Source organism: Sarcophilus harrisii, chromosome 6 (assembly GCF_902635505.1).
Source record: "Sarcophilus harrisii chromosome 6, mSarHar1.11, whole genome shotgun sequence".
NCBI lineage: Eukaryota > Metazoa > Chordata > Mammalia > Dasyuromorphia > Dasyuridae > Sarcophilus > Sarcophilus harrisii.
The window spans coordinates 85,441,509-85,459,151 of record NC_045431.1 but is presented as its reverse complement, the minus strand read 5'-3'; the positions used below and the strand labels follow the sequence as shown (position 1 = coordinate 85,459,151).

Genomic DNA, 17,643 nt, shown 5'->3' with positions numbered 1-17,643 from the left:
GTCTGACCAGAGCAGAATATAGAAGGGCTGTGAATTCCTTTATCCTGGAAAGTAAGCCTTTCAAAGTCTCATTAGGAAACTAACTTTAAAAACAAACAAGACAATAGGAAGGCATGCTAAAGGAATCCTTTTTTGAGGAAGGGAATTATTTATTTTCCAAAAGTTTGAAGATCTACGTGGAGGGTATTGGAACTGATAACAAATTCTTGGAATAAGTGGTATAAGAGAGTACTGACAATACAATCCTAACAGGAAAGTCCTTGAGAAGAATGGAAAAGCCTGTCCTAGCTGATGTCATTGCCCTCCCCAATGGGAACTCTGAGAGACTTGGAGGAAGGGTCATGGTTCTCTTCTGTACAAGAGGCAGAAAAGTACTTGCCTGCAGGGCTGGAGACAAGAAACTGTCTATGACTTCACCAGCATAAGGAACTCCTATATGAGGATACTTCTACCAAAGCTGAACAACATCTTCCCTGAGAGAATCTGAACTCAGGTCTTACTGGCCCCCAAAGCCAACTGCAGTAGTCACAAATATCCCTCTTGTCCTATACCAAGCCCTAATCCTCTCTTAGCTCTGGAGACAACTGGGGCACCCTGCAGGGTCAGGAGCCATCAGGGACCTTGTCATAAAAAATACAGCATATAACAACTAAAGATGATGATGATGATGATAGCAGCTAACATCTATATATAGTGCCTACTACATTCCAGGAGTTACATCAAGCACTTTATAATTATCACATTTGATCCATAAAACAACCATAGGAGGTATGTGCTATTACTCCTCCCATATTGCTGATGAGAAAACTGAGGCAAACAGGTTCTGTGAGTTGCTCAGGTCCTGGGGAGTGTCTGAAGCTGACTTTAAACTTGGGTCTTCTGGAATCTAGGCCCAGCACTCTACTCATTGTACCACTTAGGCACTCTTATAGCTCATAAGTGGAGAAGCTTACTTTGACTATGTTTGGCACGTAAAGAAAATCTGAGATGGATGAAATTTCATCAAAAACTCACCACTAGCAAAAAATGAAAATAAAAATCCATTTTATAAATGAAATTCATGCTGCTTAAATTCAGTTTTTAGATGAGAGATTTATTCAGGAGCCGACAGACTGCCACACTGCATTTCAGAATGGCACCCTGTCCCTTTCTCTAGAGTTTACCATTACAACAAAGATTCACACTTCTCCTCAGGACAGGGTCACTGGTCCTCGCTCAGCAGGCCCTATGGCTATGCTGAGGAATTCACATTCTCTTTAACTCTTATCAAGGGCACCCACTTTCCAGACAACTGGTAAGAACTTGGGATTACAGTCACCATATAGCCGTGGTCTCTGGCCTCACAAGCCCCAGGGTTTAGCTAACGACCCAAGGCTACTACAGACTAGTCAGTCCTTCCCTCCCCTGACTTCTGCTATCATCACTACACATAGAGTGGAGGCTACTCATTTTTCCCAAACCTGTAGAAAAAGGTAGATTTATATCTCACTTTCTCCAATAGGGGAAGATGTAATAAGCAGGAAGCACCAGTTCTCAAAACATGGTCTGGGGACCCCGAGAGTCCCTTAGACCTTTTCAGGAAGTCTTTGTAGTCAAAAGTATTTTCATAATACTACTAAGGCATTTAAATTTCCAGTATGATAAATATCGATTGTTATACTGAACATTACCAAAAGCTTTTCAGGGGAGTCTGCAATGATTTTTTTAAAGACATAAAGAGGTCCCATCTTTGGGGAAGCAGCATGGGGTAAAAGGTAAAGGAACAGACAAACTCAAAAAGACCTGGGCTATTCATAACATAAAATAACAGAATGTAGAGTACTTTGCAGATCTTAATTCACTACACAGAGTGCCATTATGATTTTGAGAGTTTATTCTTGTGATTTTGTTTAAGACTCATGCACAGATCAGCTTGGAATAGGTCATCCCAGAGCACTATCCAGGGCACCGAGTGGTCAAATGAGTTGCCCAATCACAAAGCTGTATATGTCAAAGGCAGGATTCTAGTTCCCATCTGGCCCTCTCTCTACAGTACCTTGCTGCCTCTCACAGAAAATTCTTTCACATCTATACATTTTAAGAGGTTCTGCCAACCCCACGCACTCACTGAAGACCAGAGTTAGCTACTAACCCAGCTGTGCCCACAGAGGGTTGTAAGGGTGTGTTTTGGCCAGCATGTTCACCGAATGGGAAGTCCGCTTCTCAGAAAAGGCTTTGATTGGAGGGTGATCGACAGGCATCACAGTTGGCACCCATGCCAGGTGGTAAGTTAATACTGCAGTCAGCAATGCAGCAAAAAACCTGCAGAGGAAACACAAGTACAATCAGGATGCTCAGTACCAGACTGGGACACCAGAGCAGGAGCCAGTACAGGTGTCCACACACACACTTTTATTCCAAGGGACTGGCATGCTTTGGAATCTAAGAGTGGGAAGGGGAAGCATACTGATTCTTATTGATCTGTTCGATCAGAAGCGTAAACTCCTTCAGAAAACGCTGGCAAAGCTGTGTTTTTTCCAATGTGCTGGACATCATGGTAAGCCACACAGGTTCAGTGATCCTTGGAACAGAGTACAAATTCCATATAGTCCCTCTGCAGAAGAGAAGGGGAAGAGACAAATAATATGATACAGATGGCTCTAGTTAATCTTAAAGAATAACAACATCTGGTAGGTGAAATACCCTCAGGCTCCAACTATTTTAAGAGTCATTTACAAACATACATTTAGCTTTACTATGTCCTCTGAACTATTACATTCATTTGATAAATAAGGGGATTTTGGTGGAAAATGAAAGGGATATGCCAAACGCAAAATTACATGACCCATGTTATATCTAGATCTCTTGCATCTAGCCCATGGACTCTTTAGGCCAAAATACTCAGAAGCACACAGATATTTGTCTTTACACCCTCCTGCCCCAAGAATTTTTGCCCAAGAACTATCCTCAAATTTTAGAGTTAGAAAGGATACTATCATCACCAGCATCCCTACCTCCCCAGCCCTAGGATTTTGTCAATGTAGAGAATTCCTTGTTTTTGTAAAAACTCCCTTCTCAGAAGCCTGGAAACTGAGGAGGGCATCTAAAGCAGTAGTTGTTGTTGTAGTGGGTGCGTGGGGAGAGGTGTCAAAAAGTTACCTGCCCAGGATCATTCAGCTAGTGTACTAGTTGGGACTTGGATGGAGGTCTCTCCCCCAAAGCTTTCTAAGCCACAACTACTATGAAATTATCTAATTCAACACTCTCATTTTCCACATAAGAAAACCAAAGCCTAGAGTTTGAATGACTTTCCCCACAACATGTACTCAACTTGATTAAACATTAGTGGGCTTCTAAATTTTAAACAATCTACAAGAAGCCCTAGCAAGCCAACAAGAAATGATCTAGTTATTTGACCTATTCAAATCTGACTTGAATTCAGATCTGACCTATTATTATCATAGGTTACAAAGTGCTTTCAAATATTATTTCATTAGATCCTCAAAAAAAAAAAAACTGGGGAGGGAGTACAATTAAGTGCTATTATTCTCTCCCATTTTGCAGATGAGGAAACTGAGGAAATTGACCTCAAGGATTTGCCTAGAGTCAATAAAGCCCTTTATCAATCTTAAAGTAATGTGTGTGTGTGTGTGTATATATATATATATATATATATATATACACACACACACACATACACACACATACATATATATGCTAGTTATTATTAAATGTTACAAGGTATTTCTGCCTTGTTAATTTTTTTTAATAGATCATAAGATTATAAATTTTTAGAGTTATTGGAAATCTCAAAAACTATTGGCTCATTTCATCTAGATGAAGATCCTGAAACTCGGAGAGGTTGCTAATTTAGTTAGAGTCCCACAGCCAGTAGGTGTCTTAAGGTCTTTCTGACTCTGGCTCTCACCTTGCCCACTACACCAGAGCCTCTGCAAGACTGCACCTTGTGAAAGGAGAGTCACTGTTGACCCAGAGGAATAGGACTTTGCTCGAACAGGACTCTCCATTCCAGCAATATTTATGTCATCACATTTTCTAAAGTTACAAGTTTTTAAAAATAGAAACAGATGTGGCTATGACTGCAGAATGTTTCCTAGTTCTGGTATTTCATGTTTTTGGCTCCTGGATCATGTTTTCATATGTATAGTGATCAGAATCACTAATATGAATAATGTATCTGTCTTGATTCCAAAGACATCTTTCTTTAGCTAATACAAGCAAAAAAATAAAAAGCTAAAAAAAAATCCCCAAGTTCTCATCTTCTAAGAGCCTTCCTGCCTTCAGAAAGTATGATTTCATCATGGTTCTCAAATATGTAATCAAAGAGGTCACGTGATCATCATGAGCTTTGCCAAAGATTAGTGTCATGTGATACTCATTCCCTTCACATCTGATCATTTCTAAAAAGGCAGGCTGGTCTCTCAATAAGGGCCCACATGTTACCAAAATTTCCCAAGTTTAGCCATTTCATTCCACTTAAGTATTCCAAAATCCAAGGTGTTCACCTCGTGTCTTTAAAATTTTTTAGACCCTCCTCAGAGAGCTGCTCATTCCACAGCCATGGAATAAAAAAATCAACAATCAGTTTAAAACTGTCCAGCCTACAGTAAAATAGACTGTGGCAGAACTCTCAGTTAATGGCATTTTATTAAAAGGTCCATGGCCTCCTCTTATGAAGAACCTCAGATCTTCCTCACGATCTGAGACACCCCTCTTCCTCCATGGCCTTATAAGTTCTGATACCTGAACAATGCTAGAGGAGCTATAAAAAATGCAGAATTCCATTAGCCAGTAGTTGATAAGACCCCACTTTGAGGACCAAAAATGATATATCAGTCAAAAAATGGCATATTAACCAAGGGGTCTTGGGTTGATTAAAGCATGGGGCAATTCCACTAAGTGGTTATAAGATGGTCATCTGCTCTTGTTGAACAAAAGAAGAGTGGTCAAGAGGTATAAAAATAAACTGGAGTAATTTCCATGTAATTGAGTCATTTCTGCCATTTTGGGCTTGGTCACCATAAAAAAAAAAAAAAAAAAAGTGAGGGCCTCTATGATTAAATGATTTTATAATCTATGCACAGTTCACTGATCTGGGGCCCTTATGGAATCACAGCTAACTGATCAATCCTGACAGGAATAGAGAAGAGGTCCAATTGAGCTCTGGGTTAACAACTGGGTTAGCTTCTAGCTGAGATGGGAGCAGGGGTCCCAGTCCCTACTGGGAAATTAGCTCTACAGAATGGCATCACAGTCCCAACTGAGCCACATAGGAAATAATTCTGACACCATTTCTTCCCACGAGAGGGTTACTTTTCTACCCAAGATGTTGTCTGGATAAGAGGAAAATAGCATGTTCAAGAACAGCCTGTCAAGAACTTAGAAGATGGGACCTCTAGCAAGCCATTTAATTGTTCTGGTCCACCATTCCCTCACCTGTAAGACGAAAAAGGCGGCCTAGGAGATCCCTAGCTGTAAATCTAAGATTCTGTGATTTTATGAATTCTTCAACGCAATAAAGTGATCAATCAGGAGGTTCAGTGCCAATTGTGCCAAGCACAATGGCTAACATATAGGAGGTGCTTAGTAAATGCTATTGCCATGACTACACACAATGTATGTGACAGAGTAGAGCGCTGAACCCAGATTCCATGACTCCAAGCCCAGCATTCTTTCTGCTGTACCACACTACTTGATTCTGTGTGTGTGTACAGGCATGCATACACTGCACACACATGAGATCTTTAAAAATCCTTCTAAGAGGTTGCCTCTTTGCTTGTGATGAGGAACACTTGGTGCTAGACTCTGTATCTTATTCCTGAACTGCTAGATACTGACCTACAGCACTCACTCTCCCTCACTTTGTATCTCTCTTGGCTACTTTCTCCTTGAAGCAGATAGGATGGGATGGAGCCTGGGATCTGGGGTCAGAACATTTAAGGTCAAATTCTGCTTCATACAAGAGCTATGCCTTCCTAAGCTTCTCTTCTTTCATCTTAAAACATAAAGAGATTTTTTTTTCCTGCTAGCTCAAGAGACTGAACTACACAAATGCAATGAAAGAATGTACATAAAATATTTTAAATTATATACAAATGTTTCAAAAACCCTAAAGCTTTTTTACAAACTTGAAGTATAATTGTTGGTGGAATTGTGAACTGATTCAACCATTCTGGAGCGCACTTTGGAACTAGGCCCAAAGGACTATCAAACTGTATACCATTTGATTCAGCAGTATCTCTACTGGGCCTGTATCCCAAAAAGATCATAAAAGAGGGAAAATGACCCACATATGCAAAAATGTTTGTAGCAGCCCTTTTTGTAGTAGCAAGTACCTGGAAATTGAGTGGATGCTCATCAGCTGGGAAAGGGCTGAATGAGTTATAAATGTTATGGAATATTATTGTTCTATAAGAAATGATCAGCAGAATGATTTCTGAGAAGCCTGGAGAGACTTACTGAAACTGATGCTAAGTGAAGTGAGCAGAACCAGAAGATCACTGTACACAGCAACAATAAGATTATGAAATGATCTTTTCAACAATGAGATGATTCAGGTCAATTCCAATAGAGTTGTGGTGGAGAGAGCCATCTACATCCAGAGAGAGGACTACAGAGACTGCATGTGGATCATAACATAGCATTTCCACCCTTTTCAATGTTGTGGATTGTTGTTTGCTTGTTTTTTTCCTCATTCCTTCCTCCCCTTTTTAAATCTGATTTTTCTTGTGCAGCATAATAAATGTAGAAATATTTAGAAGAATTGTGCATATTCACCCTATTTTGGATTATTTGCAGTCTAGGGGAGGAAGGAGATAGAAAAATCTGGAACACAAGGTTTTACAAGGGTGAACTTTGAATATTACCTCTGCATGTATTTTGAAAAATAAAAATCTATTATTATAGAAACCCCCACAAATTTGAGGTATAGCCTTTCGATCCAATGCTCACTAGAAGCCTCCAGGATTTGGATTGTGTTTTCACCTTTGAAGAAGCTCACCTGAACTCTCCCAGAGCTTCCATCAGATGGCTGATATAAAACTGCACTCTGTGACTTGATTCAGCTATTTTTCGGCAGGAAATCATGGCCTTATTGAGAAAGAAAGCAGGCAAAATTACTTCCCAAAGAAGGAATTTTTTCACAGCTCATTTTTCCTGGCTTTACTAAGGGGAGTCAATCTTTTGATCAATTTTCAAACACAGCAATAAAGACACTGAAGAACCAAACAGTTTTCTAGGGAGATCCAGATCTTCATTTCTAATTACTCCCCAAAACTCGGTTAATCCCCAGTGGTTTCCCTGATTTTCAGTCCTAAGTTTTCCACTGGCAAGGAGTGGCGTTCTTTTACTATTGCTTCTCCACCCCATCCATTAGCCTGAAATTCATTACCTTTTCAATAGCACTCTTCAGCCTATTCATATGGGATTCCAAGAGAGGAAAGTGAGAGAAAAAGAAATCCTGGAAATTCTTCTGTGCCTCTTCTTTCTCGGATAAGGAGAAAATGATACTGATGGCGATTTTCTTCCTTCGAACTATGGCGGGGTTAGAACTGCAGGTTTCATCTGCCAAGCTAAAAGTCTCCTCAGTCGACCTATGCATGAGAAAAAATTAGTTTATGTGTCATGTGTCTGATCATACCAGAAAAGTTAATAAATTAACCCCACAAAATTATCCCAGAGACAGGCCAGAAGTCAAAAAGACCCCGACCCAAGAAGTTCATATTTTGACTTTGCAAACATGTAAAGTTCCTAATTTACTCATTCTTTGAGACAGTAGTATCCCTACTGTATGTATATCCACAAGGAGATCAATGACAAAAAAGTAATACTTTTTGTGATAGCACAAAACTGAACACAAAGAGTGATTGTCTGTAAATTGAAGATCAGCTGAACAAACTATAGAATGGAATTATATTACTGTACTTTAAAAAACTAAGTGAGGAATCTGGAAAAGCACAGGAAGATCTGTATTAATTGATATAAATTAAACAGAAAAAGTAAGAGTAATTACACAGTGCTACAATAACGCAAACCAAAATAACACTAAAAGAAGCCAAATGTTAATTACAATCATCCTTCTTGTCCCAGAAGTACCAGTGATGAAACAGAAGCTCCAGAATCCCCTTCAGGACTAAATCTAGGAACAAGGAGAGACAATAGCTCTGCTTAACTGTTTTGTTGTTATTTTCTGTTGTGAGTATGGGAAAGATTCCAGGTGTGGGAGATGAGAATAAGACATCATTGTGTTATGAAAACAGGACAGCAATAAATTTTTTTAAAAAAGAAAATTCATAGTTTGAACCTAGAATTTAATCTCCTACTAACTGAACCTGTCTTCTCAGCTTTTAAAATTTCCCCTTCTGAAAAACTGTAATAACAAGAACAGTTCACCTCATGTTGTTTTCAGGAATAAAGCCATTAACAATGCTCATTTAAAAAAAAATTTTGAAACAATGCATGAATGCTTAGTCCTTTTGGAGCCGACATCATTATTAAACAGTCTCAACAGTCTCTTAGGCAGTTCATTAGCATAGTAGATGGAGAAGACCCTAACTCAAATTCTGCCTCTCATGTTTACTAATTCTGTGGTCTCAGTTTTCTCATCTGAAATGCAAAAGGGGTTGGACTCCACAGCCTCCAAGGTCCCCTCCAACTTTAAATCTATAATTCTATTGACCTAGAAGTTGTGTTGAAGAGAGGTATAAAACACTCGTGAGATTTAAATTCCTTCTACTCTTTTGTGTCTATCCATCCCTATAACTGGACTTGATTAAAGGAACTAGGGAAAAGAGCTACAGAGGGATATCTTCTTAATCATCACAAATGGTACCCAGCATAGCATCATTTACTTCTTGAAAGGGGAAATCTCAACCCTGAAAACAACTTTCTCATCAGGTGCCATCAGGACTCTCAGAAGGGATGGGGGTCGTCCTTGTTATTTAACCATCTTGGCTAAGTTCAGTGTTAAGAGGAAGACCTCAGTCTTCTATAACCCCAAGATCTCAAGAATCTAAACAAACTCAGACAGGAAACTCGTATCTTCCTCACTGGCCTGCTGCCGGTCTCCCCTCTGAACCAAACCTCCAGACACTGCCTGGGAGAAATGTTTCTGCATCGTTACTACTGATGCTTTTGGAAAAGGCATGCCAACTGACTGTCCCTTGGTCAACTTGTCAACTCTGACTTCCCAGAGTGTGGGGTGGGTGGTAGACCTCCTTACCCACATTGATTACTCAGGCATCTTCCAATACAAAGAGGAAGCATTAATTAATGCTTCCAGCTGAATTCCAAGTTATCCTAAATCCTGCTTCTGTGATCTCTTAATATCTCAGGAAGCTTGAGAAGGGCAAGAATGATTACTTCCAGTTTATAGAAACTGAGGACTGGAGACTAATTATGCATAGTGGAATTAGACATAAATTTTATTTCCCTTATAAATGCCTAGTGTTTTAATTTTTAAAAACTTCAATGAAAGGGCAAGCTAAGTGGTATACCAGCCCTGAAGTCAGGAGGACCTGAGTTCAAATTTGATCTCAGACACAACACTTCCTAGCTATGTGACTCTGGGCAAGTCACTTAAACCTCAATTGCTTCAGGAAAAAAAAAAGATATAAAAACTTCAATGTAAATATCCCCCAAAGTTTTGCAAATAGCAATTGCTTTTTAAAAGTTAAAAGTGAGGGGTTCATAGTTTTCTAGCCTCAGAGGGATAAAATTATGCAACTGGCTCCATTTCTAAAAAGATCACTGAGATAAGGCTGCTCCAGACACTTTAAAATGCAAAGTTTCTAGGAAGCAGTTACAAATTCTGGGCACTTTATCATGAAAAGCACCTGCAGGGATTTTTAAAAGAAGTAACTGAAACTGAAAGGGGGCCCGGCCCAAAGATCTTCTTTTTGAATACACCAACTAAAGAAGGCCCTGACAGCCAGAACATGTCACTCAACTCAGATCAACCAGTCAGCTTATGTCTTGCTCTGGCCTAGCTTTCCTATCTGAGTGGGGCAAGAAGAGACTTCATATTTAATCTTCTAGCATTTTGTGTCTATTTGAGAAATACTTCCAAATTCAATTTGTATTTACGCTTCTAAACAAATGCCATCAGACAAGGAAGTATTAATCACTTCTGATATACCAGACACTGTGCTAGGACAGATTATTGATATAAAGCTAAAAGGAAGACCTCTCATTTCCATCCTAAGCTCGCCCTTTCATTTATTTCTTTCAGAAAACCTTAATTACCACATTTCTAGAATTATTTTAATTTACTGGTGCTCTTAAAAATTAATTTCCACTATCCAAAAGCTCTCAACAAAGAACCTTCCCTAGTAACAAAAAGCATTTCACCTAACTTAGATACAGATTGTCATTAAAGCTAACAAATAGCTATTTAGCTATTAAAATTAAAGAGATGTGCATTTTCTTTGAAGTTCCTTCTCAAGTCAGTCCATTAATATCTCTGGCCCCAATTCCATCAAAGGAGAAAGTGCGCCATCTATTGGAAAGCCATGAGGATGCCACATTTACCTGTACAACACATAGCAGAACCCATGGGAACAATAAGTGCAGTTATTAAGCACCTGTGCCAGGAGATAGACAACTCGACTTTACTCCACAGTCCTAAAACACCCTCATCTGAGATCCATCAGTCTGGAGACATCATAGTGACAGCCTGAATTCATTCTTGTTACATCCTAAAATAGTCTTGCCTTTTTAGACGAATGAAGTATATGTACACACACACACACACACACACACACACAAAATTTTGACATACACAGTAGACACAAGTATGGCCTGTCAGGCAAGAAACATGGGTTTTAGTCCCAATTCTGGCACTCATTAGCTACATCATTTTGTGCAAGTCTCAAACTTCTCAAGCCTGTTTTCTCATCTATAAAATAAGGAAAGGGGGTTGGGAGCAGGGGTTGGAAGAAAGTATGTACTAGATGATTTAAGACCACTGCTAATATCATACATTAACTTCACTTCACTTTATCCTTGACTTCCCTTTATCCTCAGAAACCATCAGGGGCAAATGGCACTTTACAAATGACAAAACTGAAGCAGAGGGGAGCAAAAGTCTTGTTCAGGGCAAATGGCTAGTTGATGACAGAAATGGAGCTGGGTCTCTTAGAAATAACTCAAGCTAATCATGTACATATTCAACACTCAGGGTGCTTCCTTCAATTCAATAAACATTACACACTATAGATTTGATGTAAAAATACTACATGTCAGTAAAAACAGTTTCTGAGGGAATTGAGAAGTCTTTTCTGAATTCATAGAGGAGTGAGAAATGAACAGAATTAGGAAAACGATTTATATAATAAATTTCATATAATTTAAAAATTATGCTATACAGTTTTTTTGTTAAAGAAAAACAAATTTGAAAGACTTAAGAATTCTTACTGGTGTGATGCCAAACCCTATTTTCCAAAGATCAAAATGAAACATGCTACTTGCCTCCTACTATGGAGAAGCTGAACTTAAAAGATGCATAGTGAAATATACTGTTGATGGAGTTGTGAACTGATCCAACCATTCTGGAGAGCAATTTGGAACAATGCCCAAAGGTCTATCAAACTGTGCATACCCTCTAATGTAGCAGTGTCTCTATTAGATCTGTATCCCTAAGAGATCATAAAAAAGGAAAAGGACCCATATGTGCAAAAAAGTTTGTAGTAGCCTTTTTTTTTTTTTTTTTTTTAATAGTGGCAAGGAACTGGAAACTGACTGGATGGCCATGGGTTGAAGAATGGCTGAATAAATTAGGTATATGAATATAATGGAAAATTATTGTTCAATAAGAAATGATCAACAAGGTGATTTCAGAAAGGTCTAAGGTCTAGAGAGACTTACATGAACTGATGCTAACTGAAGTGAGCAGAACCAAGAGAACATTATACACAGCAACAACAAGATTATGTGATGATCAACTGTGATGGACTTGGCTCTTTTCAACAATGAGGTGATTCAGGCCAATTCCAATAGACTTGTGATGGAGAGAGCCATCTTTACCCAGAGAAAGGATGATGGGGATTGAATGCAGATGATAACATAGCATTTTCATCATTTTTGTTGTTGCAGTTTGCTTGCTTGTTTTTTTCCAATTTTGTTTTCCTTTTTGATCTGATTTTTCTTGCAGAGCAAGAAAAATGTGGAAATATGTTTAGAAGAATTGCACATATTTATCAGTGTTGGATTACTTGCTGTCTAGGGGAGAGGGAAGAGAGAAGGGAGAGAAAAAAATATGGAACAAAGGTTTTGCAAGGGTGAATGTTGAAAACTATCTTTGCATGTATTTTATTATTTAAAAAATCCATAATGAGACATGCAGTTTGGACTGACCAGCATAGAAACTTGTTTTGTTGAATTATGTATAGTTGCTTACTCGGGTTTTATTTTTATTTTTGGGGGGGAGGGAGCAGGAAGAAGAGGTGAAAAAGGAGAAATGATGTTTGCAAAAATAAGCAAATAAATAAAAAGTCATTTTAGAAAATATTTGGTAGGCTCTATGCTAGGCACTGGGATGACAGAAACAAAAATGAAGCAGTCTATCCTTTCAGAGGGTTTACATCCTAGAGGAGGAGATTAAATAAAATTATTTCACAAAGTAACTTCAAAAGGGGAAAAACCAATCTCCTTCTAAGTGGATGGAATCAGAAAAGGTCCAGAGTAGGCCTGAGTATCTGAGCTATGCTCTGAAGGAAGAGCAGGACTTGACAAATCAAAATTGAGGAGGAAATATTGCCTGTGTGGTAGGGGATGGGAGGGGTTACAAAGCAAGGAAACAGGCAATGCCCTGTCATCCCTTAAAATGGAGAGTGTCATCAGACAGCTTTAAGCAAAGTAGAAATAACCAAAACCCATATACTCGGTTTTCTGAACTGACAAGTCTTTTGAGTCCTTTAAAAAGTGGACTAGGGCTGCTAAATATGGTCTACTACCAGATGGTTATATAGATTAGGGTTTCTAAAATTTTTTCCTTTCATAACTCCTTTTCCAAGAAATTTTTACATGTTTTATACAGCAATATAAAATAGGCATTATCAATCAAATATTTACTGATAAAACATCATCATTCTGCAAACCTCGCCTTCAGTTAGGAGACCCTCTATGGGGTTATGAAACACAGTTGAAGAAGTGGGCTTATTTGGAACAAATCTGAAGGAGAGGAGGGCTTTATAATCTCTGTGTAAACTGCAATATGTGAAATTCAAGTCCCCTTCCCTTTGGGTTTTAGGACCCTCATCTGTAAGACAAGGAAGATGGAACAAACCAGCTCAGATTCTGCAAATCCACATCCTTCAACTCAGACCACAGGTTTTCTGGCACATAATTTAAGGAAGGCATTTCAACTCCCAAAAGATACAGAATATAATCACAAAGTATAGTTGGGGATAAGGAATTTTCCTCCAATACCATCATAAAATGTGAGACTTTAATCAGTTTAAAGGGCCTATAGGATGACGCCTGGATAACATACACCAACACCACACAGGAAATACCTTGTAATTGGTTAAGAGAATCAGTCACATCCCTTGGGTCTCTAGATAAAATCAGCAAGTAGTTCAGAATTTTAAGGGGGCAAAGCTCTTTGCTCAGAGCAGGCAGTGAGGGGGAGCAGAGGACGGATCTTTACAATGTTGGGAAGTTGCTGCTGTGATTATTTCTGTTTTTATAGTCAAGGAATCTAAGGCTGAGAGTTTAATGACTTGCCCAGGTTCACCCAGCTACAAAGCGTCTGAAGTGGACTTGTGACTGAACTCCTGTCCAGGAAGCCCCCCCCCCCCAGTTTCCTCTACTTTAGTTTGAGGCCATTCTTCCCACCAACACTGTGTAGATCTGTGGGAGCGTGCACCTCAGGCTTTGAGGCCATCTTTTATACCAACTATTCTTACCGAACCATCTCAGGAATGCCTTTGCAGAAAAGCTAATTACCTCTCCTGGCTAAATGCCCCCATAGCACCACTCAAGAAATGTATTCTTCAGGGCCTGCCTCAAACGCTGCTTTGAGATGTCTGTTCTCATCACCCTCTGCCCCCAAACAAGTATAAACACGCATGACTCCATGCTAACCAACGGAACCCATGCTCTGCACGTCATTCTGGAGCCTTCTGTAGAGAACGGGAACTTCTGCCTCCCAGGCCTCATTATTTGCTGAGCTCCTGAAGGAGAGGACTTTTATTTCCATTCCTTTCTCCAGAAGGGCCTGACAGACTGTCTTGCCCATTGCTGGTGTCCAGCATGCACTGGATGAGATGTACCTCCTGCAGCACTCAGCTCGGTGCGAGGTCACCGGCCTAAGCCATAAGATAATGATACACAGAATCAATCACCAAAGTCACAAAGGACTTGGAAAGTAAGATAACCATGCCTGTAAGATGTGCTATTGAAGCAAACACAGAGGAAAACCCTCGAGGCTAAGAAGGCATCTGCCTCTGTTTAAAATGCATGCAAGCTCTCCTCCATTTGATCTGAATCTCACTTTGGGGTAGCTGCGAAAGTAAGTCTAAAGCTAGGAGTGCCTCTCACTTCCCAAAGCCACTGGTGGCTAAGTCGGAGACACTCGCGCTCTCTCGGAGCCGCAGTTCTGGAAAGGGCCCATTCAGGTCCGTGTGTTTGTTTCGAGCTCACACCGCCTCTTTTGTACTCCCAGCCCAGCACGTGACGGCCACACGAGGTGCCCCTATGCTCCCAGAGATCCCCTGCCGGATGTCGATGCAGACTCAGGCTAGAGCTCGCCTGCTCTCTCTGATTAGCAGCCGAGCTCCCTGGGAGAGACCCCTGTACCCAGCCCTCTCCCGGGCTACTCACCATCTCGGGACGATGCCGTTCTCTAAGCTGGTGGTTTGGCTCCGAAGCCAACGGCGCTGGTAGCTGCTGGAAGAGGAGGAGGAGGAGCTTGGAGACGGGAAAGGGGTGATCAGCAGGCTGCTCAGGGAAGCTGGTAGAGAGGAAAAGGGCACAAAGAACTGACTGATTCCAATGGACTTTTCAATGCATACAAGTGAAAGCTGAATGTGCTGCTAATAAACTGATTTGCCCAGAAAAAGTGTTTCCAGAGGTCTACTGCTCACGTCCAGCAGATGGCAGCAACCATTTGGGTTGTGGGTGTCTTTTTTTTTTTTTTTTTTTTTTAAACCAAAAGTGGGTCTGCACTGATCAAGGCTGGAAGCGAAAGGACTATCCTGGGGGTGTCCCACTCTGATTGTCCGAGGGAGCCCTGCCCTGCTCCGTTTTACCTGGGCTCAGTTCAGAAATCTATTGGCCTAAGGCTTCCCAGAACCTCTAAGATTTCAGAGGAAAGGTGAACTCAAGCAATACAAGCTTCTCAAATCCCTCCCTTCTGAAGCAGCCAGACTCAGGCCCGGCCTGCCCAACTGCCCCTGGGCCTGCCCACGGGGCTGGGACTGCCCTGTAGGGCCCCAAGCAGCCGACACACAAGACTATTGCATCCAAGGAACCCTTGTTGTGGCTCTTGTTTCAGTCCCAGCTGACTGTTCTTGAGCTTACGGGAATTTCCTTAGCAAGGACACTGGAGGGGTCGCTAGGTCCTTCTCCAGTGGATTAAAGCAAGCACAGTTTATGGGACTTGCCCAGGCTCCCCCAGCAAGGGAGTGTCTAAGGCTGGATTTGAACTGTGCCACCTCGCTGCTTCCAAAAGGGACCTAGAGACCATCTAATCCAATCTTTCATTTACAGATGAGGAGGAGAAAGGTTAAATGACTTCTGGCTGGGTCCCACAGCTGGTAATGACCAGAGCCCGAATCTGGACCAACACCACCTACAAACTCTGGGCCAATTCCCCAGCTGCCTTCTTTCTCTTTAAGTACAGAATCCAAGTTTTACCCTTTCCCCCACCAGAGCACTCTTGAGGAACCCCCCATCTCACCTTCCTCCTGCAATCTATCATTATAGGGGGCAAAAAGCTTTCGCAGACAAGTCACAAAAGCGAGAATAACCCTCGGAGCAATGAAAAGGTCATTCTGGGCTTCAGAAGGCCCCAGTTCTAATAACTGAGTTCTTTTAATAAAACTTTTGCTTTTGCAGTTCAACTTTCATCCAGAACTTACTCAGGCCCAGCCTCTTAACCAGAGAGGGATAGATAGCAGCAGAGGGAGGGAGGGTGGCCACCTCAATTTCCTTATCTAAAAAATTAAAGGGATGGACTAGATTTTCTCTAAAGTCCTTCCCATTTTGGTACACTGAATTTACTATTTCTCCCTTTTGGTGACCAAGCCTAAAACATCTGTTTCTTGCCCCAGATTAGAAATACAAATGTATTTCCTTGTTGGCTCCAAAAAACACCTGTCAAATCCAGTTTAAGCGAATAGAGTTCTTGGCCCCATATGCCACTGAAATCCATAAAGAAAAGAAAAGAAATGTTTTGAGCTTAAGTTTTGAGCCTCAGCTCTGTTGCTTTTAGAATAAAATACATGTCCCATTCTGCCTGCCCATCTTTCCAATCTGATTTCTTATGATTCTCCTTAAATTTTCTAGCCCAGTCTAACTGGTGGTCTACCTGTTAACCCAAGATGGCATTTGTATGGGGCTAAAGAATCCCAGCCTTAAAGCTCAGGAGCAAGCTCCTCATAAGGAAGGCTTTTCCTAAGTTTCCCAAGTTCCGCTAAGCTAAATCACCAAGGGGTTAAATTTATGAAAGAAAACACAATTATTTCTAAAATTAGTTAATTTTATTTAGTTTTTACTTGTGTTTATATTTTCCTCCAGTACAGTGATTTTTGAGCAGTCTCCATGGAGTTATTTTGTTTTGTTTGTTTGTTTGTTTTGAAGGTGGTTTTTTGTTTTTGTTCCAGCACCGAGCAAAGGTCCTGGCATGGTGGAGGCTCCTAATAAATGTTTATTTACAATGAAGTGATTCAAGGCAATTCCAATGGACTTGTGATGGAAAGTGTCATTGATATCCAGAGAGAACTATGAAGACTGAATATAGATGGAAACATACATAGTATTTTCATGTTTCTTTGTTGTTTGCTAGTTTTTTCCCCCCTCATGTTTTTTTTTTCCTTTTTGATCCGATTGTGTGTGTATGTGTGTGTGCACAACATGATGAATATGGAAATATATTTAGAAGAATTTGCTTACTGTGTTGATGAGGGGGGAGAGGAGAGAAGAGGGAGAAAAATTTGGAACAAAAGTTTTACAAAGATGAATGTTGAAAACTATCTTTGCATGTATTTGGAAAAATAAGATAACATTCTAAGGGAAAAATATTTAAGCTATGAGTTAAGATTTTTTTAAAATGTGTGATCATTCAGAATATCTAACTGCATCTTAGCTAGATGTTTAGCATTAAAAAAACCTAATTAAGTTCTGCAATAAACCGTAAGTTAGAGATTTTAAAGAACCCCAAAATATAAGGAATAGTTAGCTTCTTAGGACTGCAGTATTCTGAAAATTCTCTCAGCTGTCTTTCAGGAGCAATATGCATCTGAGTCAGAGTGACTACTAAATACAGTGGGATAAAGTGAACTGTTATTGAGAATCCAATTACATTTCCATTTAGAAGAACAGAAAAACAGCATTTTTCTCCAATACTCTTTTCCCATAGACTAAAACTTGCTTTTTCCTGATACCAACCTCTTTCTTCCCTAGTTTATCCAGGAGCAGTCATTC

General features: G+C 40.2%; 1 protein-coding gene across 3 annotated transcripts in view; it reads right to left on the bottom strand.

The window, feature by feature from the left end:
* Positions 1-17,643, bottom strand: part of FNIP2 (folliculin interacting protein 2) — a 130,485-nt gene that overhangs the window by 38,918 nt on the left and 73,924 nt on the right. For all 3 annotated transcript variants that reach the window (XM_031944029.1, XM_031944030.1, XM_031944031.1), the window contains 5 exons: positions 14,821-14,950; positions 7,391-7,592; positions 7,001-7,089; positions 2,447-2,593; positions 2,132-2,301 (listed from right to left, as the gene is read on the bottom strand). In XM_031944029.1, coding sequence (XP_031799889.1) covers positions 2,132-2,301; positions 2,447-2,593; positions 7,001-7,089; positions 7,391-7,592; positions 14,821-14,950 — 738 coding nt within the window. The remainder of the gene's footprint in view (positions 1-2,131; positions 2,302-2,446; positions 2,594-7,000; positions 7,090-7,390; positions 7,593-14,820; positions 14,951-17,643) is intronic.